The sequence below is a fragment of the Scomber scombrus genome, chromosome 3 (assembly GCF_963691925.1).
Source record: "Scomber scombrus chromosome 3, fScoSco1.1, whole genome shotgun sequence".
Taxonomy (NCBI): domain Eukaryota; kingdom Metazoa; phylum Chordata; class Actinopteri; order Scombriformes; family Scombridae; genus Scomber; species Scomber scombrus.
The window spans coordinates 18570755-18583248 of NC_084972.1; the positions used below are offsets into that span (position 1 = coordinate 18570755).

Below are 12494 nucleotides of genomic sequence, written 5' to 3' on the forward strand. Positions count from 1 at the left end.
CAAGACTGCAGCGCTGCTGTCTGTCTGTGGGTGAAAACATAACAGTGCCTGTTGGTAGTTGACTCCTCGGCTTAAACGACCACAATCCCACCATGAACCCTCCGTGGATGGTTTTTCATTGTGCATCGACTTCAGTGCTGCAGCAGAGAAACTGGCCCCAAGCGCTCGTGGAGGATTTTGTGTTTTAATTAAACTGAACATCTGCCAATTAGCTCTTCTGTGCAACCAGCAGACGTCCATCTCGCCGTTGGATTTTTCAGATGGACAGCTGATGAAGTATCAACTCATACTTCAATCTCAGGGGTAAAAATGAGTGACAACCAGGAAAACACAGACACCGAGGACACGACAGCGTCCGGGAGCGCGACCTTGCCACTCCGGCCGCCCTGCGATCGCCTCTCCTGCCATAAGAGCAGCGTGTGCTCCCGTTCATACTTTGTGGTGGTCATGGTGTTTTTTCACGTATACATCTTCAATGTCATAGGACTGTTGTTTTACGTGCACTACAGCAGCGGGCAGGACGATAACACACGCAGTCATGATGCTCCCAGTGGTGACCAGCAGCGCCCCGAAGCTCAGCGTCCGCCATCAAAAGCCGAGTTTCTGCGTGATGTTTCCCTCACACGCATCGAGGGTATAAGGGTGAGTGATGTGATGATGCAGCAATGCCACTATAACATTCATTCTCTCTTTCTCTCACGCACACACATAGACCACTTATTAATCACTTCTCCCACTTATCTTTCAGGTAGGACATGTCCAGAAGGTGTCATTAGTGCCAGATAAAGTGCATGAAATGCGAACTCTGAGTCTGAAACCTTTGCTGTTTGGTAAGAAGCCAAAGTACTCCTATGACAGGCTACAACAAATCTACAGCACAAACTCACGAGCGTCTAGTGGACAAACATGTTTCTTGTTGTGGTGAAAGCAACTATAGGCTTTGTTGTGTGTTTTAGACCCAGTACACTTTCCTTCTTATTTTCATCTTCATATACATCAGCTTATGTAATGTATATTAGGCTATAGCCTATGCCAAGATAAATCGTGGCTGCATGGAATAAGCCACTTAACTCCAAATAAGTCCTGAAGCATCCTCAGCTTTGCTCATGTGATCCAATTAAAGGCTTAAAGCTCACTGGCTGAAGAGCACACAACTAGCAATGCATAAATATACAGGATGGAGAATTTACCTGAATCAGGTGTCCTAAAGAAAAAATGTAGAAATCATTTTAGGTGGAGAATGTATTCCATTTCGGATTGTTTTAACTGCCTCCTAAACGTGTGTAATTATTAATAATTCACATATTTTGTTGGCTGTTCTCTTCATGAGTGTTGTGTATTGGCAACAAGCAAAACTAAATCCATTATTGCAGGCAGCAGACAGATGAACTGAATGAATAGTCCATCTGTGCATCAGTAAGTCTGCAAAATAATGAATGATTAATCTATAGTCTGCATAAAAGTAGAGCCATTTGTAAAAATGGAATAGAAGTAGTAAAATACAATATGACAGCATGGCAGATCAGGAGATGTGAAAAATGCTGCAGCTATATCGTGTCTCTGTCTTTTTCTGCAGAGATCCCAGGGTTTTTGTCAGAGGATGAGTGCCGTGTCGTGATGCAACTAGCGCAGCTAAAGGGTCTGATGGAGAGCCAGCTAATGGTGCAAGATGGCCAAGAAGAGCTGGCCAAGGAGCTCAACCTCAGCCCAGATGATATCTTCAACCTTCTTGACATCAACCAGGACGGACAGTTGCAGCTCCATGAGGTGTATGTCAGTTTGCATCATGCAACATTCAGTAGTTTCTTGGTTCAGAGTTATCTCATCCTGTCTTTACCACTGTGCCTCCAACAGATACTGACTCACTCTCGAGTGAGGGATGGCATCTGGCTCACCCCAGAGAATCTGAGAGAAATCTATGCTGGGCTCAAAGCTGATAAAGATGGTAACGGTAAGAAGTCAACTTGGTTTTAACCAAGACTGTTCCCTTTGCACTTTTTACAGTCCTCAGTGTCACAGAAATGTACATATTTGCATAGCTACTGTTTCAAAAACATTTGGTGGCATTTTGCACAAAAAAATTAAAAAGACAAAAAAAAAGAAAAAGCAAACATTAATCACAATTACAAATCTAATTTGGGAGATGATTTTGAACATTTTTGTACATTTCACAAAAAATGCTACTTGTCATTTTTGTTGAAGGCTATAAATCAGTTTTGCAGGACCAGTAAAGATATACAATATACTGGAATACGGGAATACATATTTTTGTTTTTAAGTACAATAAAAACAGCATTGATTCAAACACATTATTTAAATAGTACCCATGTGAGAATCATTTAGTATTAATATTATCTAAAATGCTGATGCATGTAATTTCTATGTTGATAGTCTTGGTGCTTCTTAAGGTAATTTTTTAATGTATATATGCATATCTGTATGTGCATAGTTCATAGATATGAATATGAGGGGATTTTCACAGGATATGAAATGTATGTTAAACTCATATTAGCTTAAATTTGAACATGAAATGTTGAAAATGCATTACAAATCTGTAGTGCTGCAAGTCACATTTGAACACAAATATACAGCGTATACAGTATACAGATGATCAAAGAGCAGTAGTAAAAACTAATTCCCTAAATGACTAATGAATCTGAATCCATATCCTCCGGAGAACATATTTAAATGTTATACTACAGGATTTAAGATTATTATTATAAAAGGTATAAACAGGGCCAGTAATGCCTGCTATGAGGATAATTTCAAACTTCAGTATCAGGATGTGTGTACACTCGCATATGTTGGACAGGTTTGCTGAGTTTAGAGGAGTTCAGGCTTCTGAGCAATGATGCCTTCCAGCGCTTCTTGCTGCAGCGAGGGGTGAAAAGGAGTCAGCTGGTGAGGAACAGCAGACACACCTGGCTATACCAGGGCAAAGGAGCTCACCAAGTCCTCCAAGACATCAAGGCGAGGTGAGGAAGACATATTATGTTTTGATTTCTGTCTTGCATCCGTCTCTTGCAATAAAATATTACAATGTGCATTATCCGCAAATAGAACGCACAATTTCAGAAGTCTTTAGAAGTGTTTGTTTAAAACTTTCCTACCTGTTTCCTTTACTTTTATTTAACAAAGGGTGACTCGCCTCACTCGGCTCCCATCTTCATTAGTGGACCTCAGCGAGCCGCTCCAGGTGGTTCGCTATGAAAAGGGAGGGCACTACCATGCCCACCATGACAGCGGTCCTGTCTATCCTGAAACTGCCTGCACACACACACGTCTTGCAGCCAATACCTCCACTCCTTTCGAGACGTCTTGCAGGTGAGGTCACCAAAGTCCGCAGTGTTGAATGAATTAAATGAAGCGGCTTTTCTAGACAAAAAGTCTGCGTGTATAGAGATCTGATTTCATCTGTCCGGTGTGATTACTAAACTGTGCTTTGACATTCCATTGTGACAACTGGCATGTTAGTTTGTGTGACTCTATGTTGTCAAAGATTTTTGTGCTTGCCACTTGTTTGCAAAGTGTCTGTATGTGTGTGTTTGTGTAGGGTATGTTTGCATCATACATGTGTGTGTCAATTTAAATCTGTGTTGCACACTTAGGTACATCACTGTTCTCTTCTACCTGAACTCTGTTGAGGGGGGCGGGGAGACCGCATTCCCTGTGGCAGACAACAGGACCTATGATGAAGTGGTGCGTAATTGTGTGTGGGTCTGGAAATGTGAACGCAACCAGCCCTTCAAAAGTATTGTGTACATACTGTGCATGTCTTTCATATCTGTGTTAACTCACTTGTTTGTCAGTGAGTTCTTGGGGCTGAGCTTACTATGAGCATGTAGCTGAGTTTGATAATGTGTTTTAGTCTCTCATACAGAATGATGTCGACCTTTTGGACACCAGGAGGAATTGTGACAAGAGTAACCTAAGGGTGAAGCCTACCAAAGGGACAGCTGTTTTCTGGTACAACTATCTTTCCAATGGAAGAGGTACCATTTCCAGCACACATTGCACATATGAGCTTTAACAAAAAGGAAATTGTTAGTCATGTCACGAGGAGCTCCAATGTAAAATCAACTGAGAGAACAAAACTGCTCAAATAATTAATCTTTATTAACTAGTTGAAGTGGTGAATGTGTGTTTAAATTAATGTGTGGTAGCCAAAATATCAGTGTAGACCCTTTAAAATACAGAAATGATATAAATCAGTTTACTAACACAAATTAAACAAGTTCTTTTTTATTTCTCCATAGGTTGGGTTGGAGAGCAGGATGAATATGCCCTGCATGGAGGCTGTGTGGTCACCCATGGCACAAAGTGGGTTGCCAATAAATGGATCAACATTGATCCAGATTACCAGCGACAAGCTCGCTACCAGCAGCTAGTGTCACAGCAGCCAGAGGATGAGGATGATGAAGGTCTGACTCTGAACCCTGACACACAGAGTTCCGATATCCATCAAGACTTGTAGCTCATAAACCAAAATTTTAAAATAAGAAAAATCTACCTAGCCTTCCTCAGTCTTGTGCACAACTTCTTTGGTATCTTCCTCTGTGGCCGGTATGTAGAGACAAGATTTATTCAGGGAATGAGGTCACAGTGGGTTTATGCAACTGTAAAGAGATGCTTTTGTCAAATATTGCTTGGATTTTGTGTTCCTGATATTTTCTAATCTACTTTTATTTCCCATTTTAGGAATGTTGCACTAGAAACTCATCTAAGAGTTGAGATACAAACAATTCCCTTTGCATGGATTAGCTACACAAGTTTTGCTGTTGCTATGATCAAAAAATTGCACTTGATTGAAATGCTTACTGTAAACATTTCAGTGTCCTACATTGCTGCCATGACCAAAAAAGGCTCACACATGTGATGCATGTTGCCTTGTCTTTGTTCCTTATTATTTTCTTCATTAAAATACACAAGGTACTGTTCAGATTTTATTTATTTGTTTTGTTCTATAAAATTCACTGTATTTCTCTCCAGCATTAATAGTAAATTAAGCTTGTGCCATGTTACAATTCAGCGTTCTTCCTTTCACATACCTTAAAGACAAAATGTATAAATATGAATAAAACTTAACAATAAAATGAAAGATACACAAAACATTTAGTCATGTCATCATTAATTTATATTTAATTATTTGTTTTGAAGTGAAGAGCATGTATTATTAATATGATTTATTTATTTATTCAGATGTTGAGATACTCTGTGCTGACAGCTGGACGTCCTGTTTGGCTTAAGTCGCTAAAGTTTGGTGCTCCCCTCGATGGCCTGAAAAAGTAGTTTTAAAAAAGTAATTTAGTTAAATTGACACAATCGAATCTTTTAAAGCATCATTCAATGTTTTTATCAGTCACACTGGTTGGATTGTTCAATGCTGATAATCAACTGATTTAAAGTGCGCTTACAGCAAACAGCCTACAAACTGTTTCTCCTTAAGTCAGCTGAGAGTCAAGTATCAGCATTAGACTGTCCAAATAAAGTGTCACCTGAGCATCATACGCACCATTGATGGCTCATATCTGGGGAACGATGAAGCTCCACGATGGTCCAGACAGTAGAGTACAGCGTCATGGACGGAAGCAAAAAGATTTCTCTTTGTTATAGACTCTGAGAAGAAGTTACCAAGCTCCAACTGCTCCACCACAGACACTGAAGAAAACAGTTTTCAAGCAGACAGTCAGTACCACCAAGATTTTTTTTTTTAAAGTGTTTGAGAAGGCATACACTTACCCTGACAACCAGTCATGTAGATATCTACATCAATCTCACTGAAGTCCTGGAAAATCTGCCAATATAATAAATGCAATTCATCAGTGTTAATTTTAAGTGTATGAGTGCCATCAATTAAATAACTCCCATCCCTGGGGCTCTTGTCGATTCAATGTAAAGCAGTGCTCATTGACACTGATAAATTTGCCTTTTATAAAAACCATAACTCTTAAGTCCCTCCTTAAACTTCAAAGACAAAACCTAAATGTTGCTTTTGCTTCTCAAATTACATTCAAATTTGATCTTCCCACAGCACTAATCTTATCTCAACCTCTCATGTCCATTTTTGGAAATGTTCCAGAAGAGATACAACTGCCTTCAGGGGGTCAAAAGATAAGTGCTTTAACTACTGTTTTGGCATGTCACCTTATATTTTAGTTTTGAGATGGAGGGAGGCAGCTCCATCCACAATAACTAACTGGATTATGAATGTACAGTAAGGCCTTATTTTCCTGCCGCCACAAAGGCAAATGCAGTCTTAATGCAACTGTGCTCAGGCACTCAGGCTCACTTTATACAGTCTATGGGCAAATGTCTATTTTTTTGCATCTGCACCCTCCTTCAATGCCTGGAAACCTTAAAAATCTGCAGAAATTCTTTTAAATATGGACCTACTACTTAACTTTTATAAAACCTCCGTACATGCACAGGACTTTTTTCATTTTTTCTCTTAATCTGTTTTGTCTTTTTACACTTTTTGTTTTTCTATATTGGTCTGGGTCTTGGCCATTAGCACAAAGCTGAACAGAGCCAATTTGAGTCCTGTTGTGTGTTTGTAGATGTGTGGTGCCTATTTTACCTGGCCTCTTTTTGTTTTACTTTTTGTTAACATACTGTACTCTATGTCAGGTACCATGTACTGGATGTCAATTTTTGGTGTCTGCATCTAGTCCTTATATGTGATGTAAGGCAACAGTAACACCATGGGAGGAAGAGGTGGAAGGTGGCAATATCGGTGGTGTTATATTATATTTTGTAGTGGGAGGGTTAATCGGTTTCTAAAAGTTTTTTTAAAAAGAACTTACATTAAAACGAAAGAAAGAACTTTCACATTTTGACAAATTGGATTAGACACCTGAACGGTCAAAACAAGGGAAAATGTTGGGGCCATTTGCATTCATTGTTTGCATTTTGGTCACAGGTTGTTGTTTGTAGTACTTACATTTTTCATAGTTTTAATAGCCACCGTGTCAATGAAGTTAGCCGTGGAGAGGTCGAGAATGATTGAGTGAATGTCCCAGGTCCACTTGCCCAGGGACCCGAGAGAGACACGCTCCAGGTCATGACTCAGGGTGTCCTCACTGCTGGAGCCCAGAGTAGTGGTGTCTCCGTCCTGCAGCTCAGACATCCACCCTATGCTGGTGCTTTCCGGATCTCCTCCTTTCAGGTATTCCCATCTGCTGTGTCCATCTGGTGTTCGGGGCGTAGTTGGTATGACAAACACTGTTCCGTTCTCCCTCTCAGTCCAGCCCTGCTCCTCCTTATCTGTAACATTCCTGTCCATGCATGTGTCCATCCAGTCACCAGCCTCCTCCTCCACAGAGAACACCGGTGGTCCAGACAGCTGTGCAGCCGCTCTCTGAGCCCGTCGCTAAGGAGTGGTCAGTAAAATAAATCACTTTGTTTGTTTGGGAGTTTTGCCATTGGACACTTGAAATGTTTTATAAAAACAATCCATGGTACTGCAGTTATGTTATAGATTTGCAGCACATTACCTCTCTCTTGGCTTGCCTTTTTGCTCGTCTCTCTGCCCTCTTCTCTCTACGTTTCTGCTTGGCCTCCTGCCTTCTCTTATAGATAATCATTTTACTGATGTCAAGCCCACTCTGAAGACACAAGGAATAAAAACCAAACACAACCATCTTATAAAAAATGTATCAAAAGGATCAAAAACAAGAAATTGTTGCTTTCTTAAAGAGAGGAGGGCAAGATTGTTAAAGACTTTAAAGGTGAGAGAGAGCAAACCTTCTCTTTCAGGGCTTCAAGGTAGAGATCAGCATTAGCAAAATATACTGTAGCAGAGGAGCGGAATATAGTAACACCTGGAACCTGTCTCGCCTGCCAAATATAGAGACATTGTTAGCTTTTTTTGCAGTCAGTGCACAAAAGCTTTTATTAATGGTTTGCCATCTTTCAGTTTTACCTCTCTGTGGGTTTCTATATCCACATACAGCTCTGTACCTGGAACATTTCCCAGAACAGAGTATGTTGGCCTAAGATTAGGAAAATAAACACAAAATGTTACAGCAGCAATTTAGTTGCACACAGTATTTTTGTATCATCCCGCAGCCCAGCATGACTTATTAAGGTTGCCTCTCACAAGCAGTATGACTTTGATATAGTAGTGAAAAGTATACTATGCTGTTTGCAGAAAAGTCTTACAGCTGAGTTCTGATGATGACAGTAAGCAATGCAAAAGAAATGGCTGCTGCAAGACCCATATCCAAATTGAAGAGCAGGGTCGACACCCAAGTGACCAACCACACCACCTAGAGGACACAGTATGATGTTGTTTTATTCACCAGTGTGGCAACGAGGAGATTCAACACCACAGTTGACCCAGTTGTTGCTGTTAAGGGTATTTTACTCACCAGATCAATCTTGCTGCTCCTCCACAGTGTAACAATGTCAGCGTACTGCTTGAACATACCCTTCAGATTTACAAAGACGATTGCTGCAAGGACGGCCTAAAACACATCACACAGGTTTTAACATGATTAACTCTCTACCCAGAAATGTAAAAGAGGCAAATCAATAAATCCATAATATTACACAAAATCAGTTATGCATGACATAGTTTGCAAATATGTGTGCAACAAAAAAAACGATGCAGCAACAGAACCTTTGGCAGCTCCTGGAAAAGAGAGCCAAGTTTCAGTATTGTCACCAACACAATTATAGCTGAGGCCACTCCAGCCATCTGCAAGAACACAGCAAAGACTGTTAATGCTTTCATTTAACTTGTGTGTTTAACAGGTATGTTGACATATTACATACTTTTCTTAGGCAAAAAGCTTGACCATATAAAGCACATATTGCAACCATTTAGTGGTAATTACTTCCCCACCCTTTTTTTGGTAATAGTTTTTTTTGTTTTTTTTATTTTACATGGTTCTTACAATCACAAGGTTGTCATATTTGTTGTTGAGGTCAATTTGTTATATAATTTAAAAATAAAACCTCAGTCAGCTGGGTCATATTAACAGTCATATTTTCAGCACAAAATAAAAAAAATATTCAGCTTGTGAAGTAATGCTGCACATGTTATGACTTCTCAAGTGTTTCTATTCATTATGTTTTTTTTAAGTCTATTTTCCACTCACCTGTGTTTTTCCTCCAGTGGTCTCCTGGATCAGACTTCGAGACATGGAGGAGCATACAGCGTAGCACTGGAAGAAGCCTCCCACTACATTACTAAGACCCAGTGCCACCAGCTCCTGCAGCGTAGTGGAGACAAAAATCACAATGAGCAGAGAAGAGACATACAGGATGTGAAAATGCTATCAGTAGAATTCATGGGATATTTGATGCAGGTTTTGGCTACCTGATTACTGTCCACCTTGTATCCATGCTTCAGTGCAAATGTTTTTCCAAGTGAAATTGATATAGCATATCCTACAATGGCAAGTGCAAAAGCATCACTAATAACTTCTCCAAAAATGCTAACATCTGGTACCCCGGGAGGACTTAGCCTGGTGAAAAGAAGAGCACCAGAGCGAAATATTGTAAGTCAGTACTAATCAAGCTGGGAACATGAGTCCAAAAAATAATGCAATTGAAGTCCAGATGCATACCCACTAGGAATTTCTCCAACAACAGGAACAGTGTAGTTGCTGTTCAAGTGGGCAAAGTTTGATATCAGCGTTCCTGCCACTATCTACAATAACCACAGTCAAAAACATAAAGATCATAAACACAAAGAAGCCAATTTCACAAATCATTTCAACTCTTAAACATTAATCATTAAGAATCCAGTCAATCATATGCAGAACATGAAACAAATTATTAGCCATAAGTATCTCCTTTTTGCTGTGAACTGCACAAAATGCAGAGTCCCTGACACCACTGCTGATTCAGCTCCTTGGTTCCACTGCGTCTGCACTTTTTCATTGCTGCAATATCAGCATCAGCACAGAACACAGAGGTGATAACATGAAGTGAGGCCGGAGAGTTTGTCAACTGACTGTGATTAGCTCCACTGGGATGGGCACTGGCAGCTTTGGACTCAGGAAGGAGTTGAGCTCCTTGGCTGCAATTAGAAACACAATGGACACAGCGCTGACCACAAGTGTGGGTAGATGAGTCTTTGGCAGCAAGAAACAAACATCCTTCAAAGTCTGAAATTGAAGAAACATAAAGCAGCCTGTGGTTAATGCTTGCTACTACACAAAAAAGACACACAATGAGCTGTACAAACTTGAGTCATACTTGAGTTTAAAATGCCCTTTTCACCTCGCTTATATTCAAAACCATTTTGTACATGTATCTCACAGTAAATAACAAAATAATTTATTTATACATCAAAGGTTCATTTCTTTTAACTTCCTGGAACACAGTGTTTTGACCCCATGTCATATTGGTTTACACATTTTAACACATTTCATCACAACATCTTGTTTACAGCATGAGAATCAGAGAATCTCAACAGCATGCTAAAGCACAATGTGACATCAAATATTATGTGGTGATGAAGTATTACTATGGCCAGAAAAGTATAATGAATCTTTTCTCTGATAACTTAAGATGCTTTTTGTTTATTCCTAATAATTATATGGTTATAGACTTAATAGAAGTATTGTTGTTGGATCAATTCAGATGAAAATATCAAACAGTGTCATGTATTGTGGGTTATTGCTCCAACAAAGACACAAAAGTAGGGGCATAAAAAAAGAATATAGGGCACAAAAATTCAGTGGGAGAGTCCTTTAGCAATTATACACGGTCGCACATAAAGTTGGAATAAAATATTTTTTTACCTCTTTCCATGAAATGATTGTGAAAATGTGATTTATGCTTGATAGATAAATTGTAAATATTCTCAAAATTGTATTGATCAATCTCATTGCACCTGGTCAAAGGTGATTACTGATATGTATAAATAGAAAATAAAAAGAGGAATGTGTCTGAAAAAATTATTCCAACTTTATGGGCGACCGTGTATGTTTTAAAGTGAAACAACTCTGAGCCTCATATCAAATCATTTTCTGATTCTAGATACACCAGTTGAATCTTTCACAATTTACTTTAATAATTATGAATTACCATAATACTCAGATTAGGATTGTTGTATTTACAAAAACACAGTAATCAGAACCCAAAAATTGACAGTACTCACATACACCAGAGACAGTGGACCACTAAACCGCGTTGGTGACACTCCAAAGATGTATTTCAGTTGTGCAACCACAGCATGGGCTGCAGCCGCTGTTGTGTAAGCCCGAACCAGAGGTTCAGACAAATATGTTCCCACAAAACCAAACTTCACCAAACCCAGTATCATCTAAAAAGACACAAATATTTATGTACAGATGAGGTTTTGCACTAGAAACGACAAAAAAGGACACTGTTATTTAAGTGGGAGGTTCTGTTTTTCAGACCTGAATAAGTCCTGCTAGGACAGTAGTAGCAGCTGCCACCTGCACCCTGTATGAGTCTCGAGCAGTTATGTCCACCTCTGCAGTTAGGTTGTTTTTCAGGAAAGCATCATCTGGAACAAGTCTCTCTGTCACACTACCCACCATGATACTGAGCACAGCAAATGTACCTGAAAACAGTAAATTGGAGCGGTGTGTGTTATCACAAAGACTGTAATTTTCGTTGTACAACGCCTCTTTCTACATACCTATAGAAATATGACGTGATGTTCCAAAAAAGAAGTAGATCAGTGCTGGATAAAGGGATGTGTAGAGCCCAAATACAGGAGGCAAAGAAGCCAACAATGCATATGCCATACCTGTGGGAAGAAGTTGTCTTTGATACAGCTGCATTACACTCAAAACTGTATGCTTGAGTCTGCACTGTTTTAACTTTGTGGAGAAATGGAATATCGTCCAAAAGCATGAAACAAAAAGTGTATGTATTCATAAATCTGTCCAGTACTGAATTTTTAAATTTTTTTTAATCACATGTTAGGATTTTGTCAAGTGACACAGAACCACAAGTGATAAAATGTATTCAACAGATGATGTTTTCAGTTCAAATTAAGATGTTTTTCTTTTCTGCAATATTGAAGAAATCAATGCAACCATTATGGATTATCATCGTACCTTGTGGAAGATGCATTATACCCACACTAATGCCAGAGATGAGATCTGGCATGCCATAGTCCCAGACCGAGTATTTGGGTAGCCAGTATAATATAGGCAGGCTGCTCACCACACTTCGTTTCAGTTTTGGTACTGTACATCTGGAAGAGATTTGAGGAACCCACAGAGATAAAAGGGAACATCTTTAAATTGGCTGATATTTTAAAGTATATCATCTTTGACATGGTCAGACCAGACATCTAAATCTACAGTACAGAAAGTGTCAATGTCACAAAATCAGGCCATAAAGTTCTCCTTACCTTAATGAATTTTTAAGTCGTTCAGTTAAAGAAGGGTGAGCTTCAGAGTATGATTTTCTCTGCGTTAACTCCTCCAGTCTCTGCTCATCCAGCACTCCCCTCTCCACTTTGTACTTCCCATATCTGCGTATAGAGTTCATTAGGGCTGAAT

At 39.5% G+C, this 12494-nt stretch overlaps 2 protein-coding genes across 2 annotated transcripts; one reads left to right on the plus strand and one right to left on the minus strand.

The window, feature by feature from the left end:
* The first annotated feature begins 309 nt into the window (after positions 1–309).
* On the plus strand, positions 310–4474 carry p4htmb (prolyl 4-hydroxylase, transmembrane b). The gene is made up of 9 exons (XM_062415220.1): positions 310–642; positions 749–830; positions 1577–1767; positions 1855–1951; positions 2813–2975; positions 3139–3324; positions 3609–3699; positions 3869–3992; positions 4257–4474. Exons 1-9 carry the CDS (start codon positions 310–312, stop codon positions 4472–4474), a joined length of 1485 nt encoding a protein of 494 aa, XP_062271204.1.
* A 721-nt stretch (positions 4475–5195) lies between these two features.
* On the minus strand, positions 5196–12483 carry slc26a6l (solute carrier family 26 member 6, like). The gene is made up of 19 exons (XM_062445094.1): positions 12344–12483; positions 12045–12184; positions 11621–11731; positions 11376–11542; positions 11114–11278; positions 9963–10115; positions 9573–9655; positions 9323–9470; positions 9102–9215; positions 8621–8698; positions 8370–8465; positions 8161–8267; positions 7922–7991; positions 7744–7836; positions 7494–7604; positions 6941–7369; positions 5740–5794; positions 5496–5658; positions 5196–5277 (listed from the first exon to the last, which is right to left on the minus strand). The coding sequence occupies exons 1-19, from the start codon at positions 12481–12483 to the stop codon at positions 5196–5198; spliced, it is 2505 nt and encodes an 834-aa protein (XP_062301078.1).
* Between the last annotated feature and the right edge of the window lie 11 nt (positions 12484–12494).

What these genes read in the sequence shown, in the direction of transcription:
- p4htmb (XM_062415220.1), top strand. Translation starts at nt 310, where the DNA reads ATGAGTGACAACCAGGAAAACACAGACACCGAGGACACGACAGCGTCC. An exon ending in GACAGTTGCAGCTCCATGAG is followed by an intron (nt 1,768 to 1,854) that starts GTGTATGTCAGT and finishes TGCCTCCAACAG; the next exon opens with ATACTGACTCACTCTCGAGT. An exon ending in CCTTTCGAGACGTCTTGCAG is followed by an intron (nt 3,325 to 3,608) that starts GTGAGGTCACCA and finishes TTGCACACTTAG; the next exon opens with GTACATCACTGTTCTCTTCT.
- slc26a6l (XM_062445094.1), bottom strand. Translation starts at nt 12,483, where the DNA reads ATGAACTCTATACGCAGATATGGGAAGTACAAAGTGGAGAGGGGAGTG. An exon ending in TATAATGCATCTTCCACAAG is followed by an intron (nt 11,732 to 12,044) that starts GTACGATGATAA and finishes TTCTTCCCACAG; the next exon opens with GTATGGCATATGCATTGTTG. An exon ending in ATCACGTCATATTTCTATAG is followed by an intron (nt 11,543 to 11,620) that starts GTATGTAGAAAG and finishes TACTGTTTTCAG; the next exon opens with GTACATTTGCTGTGCTCAGT.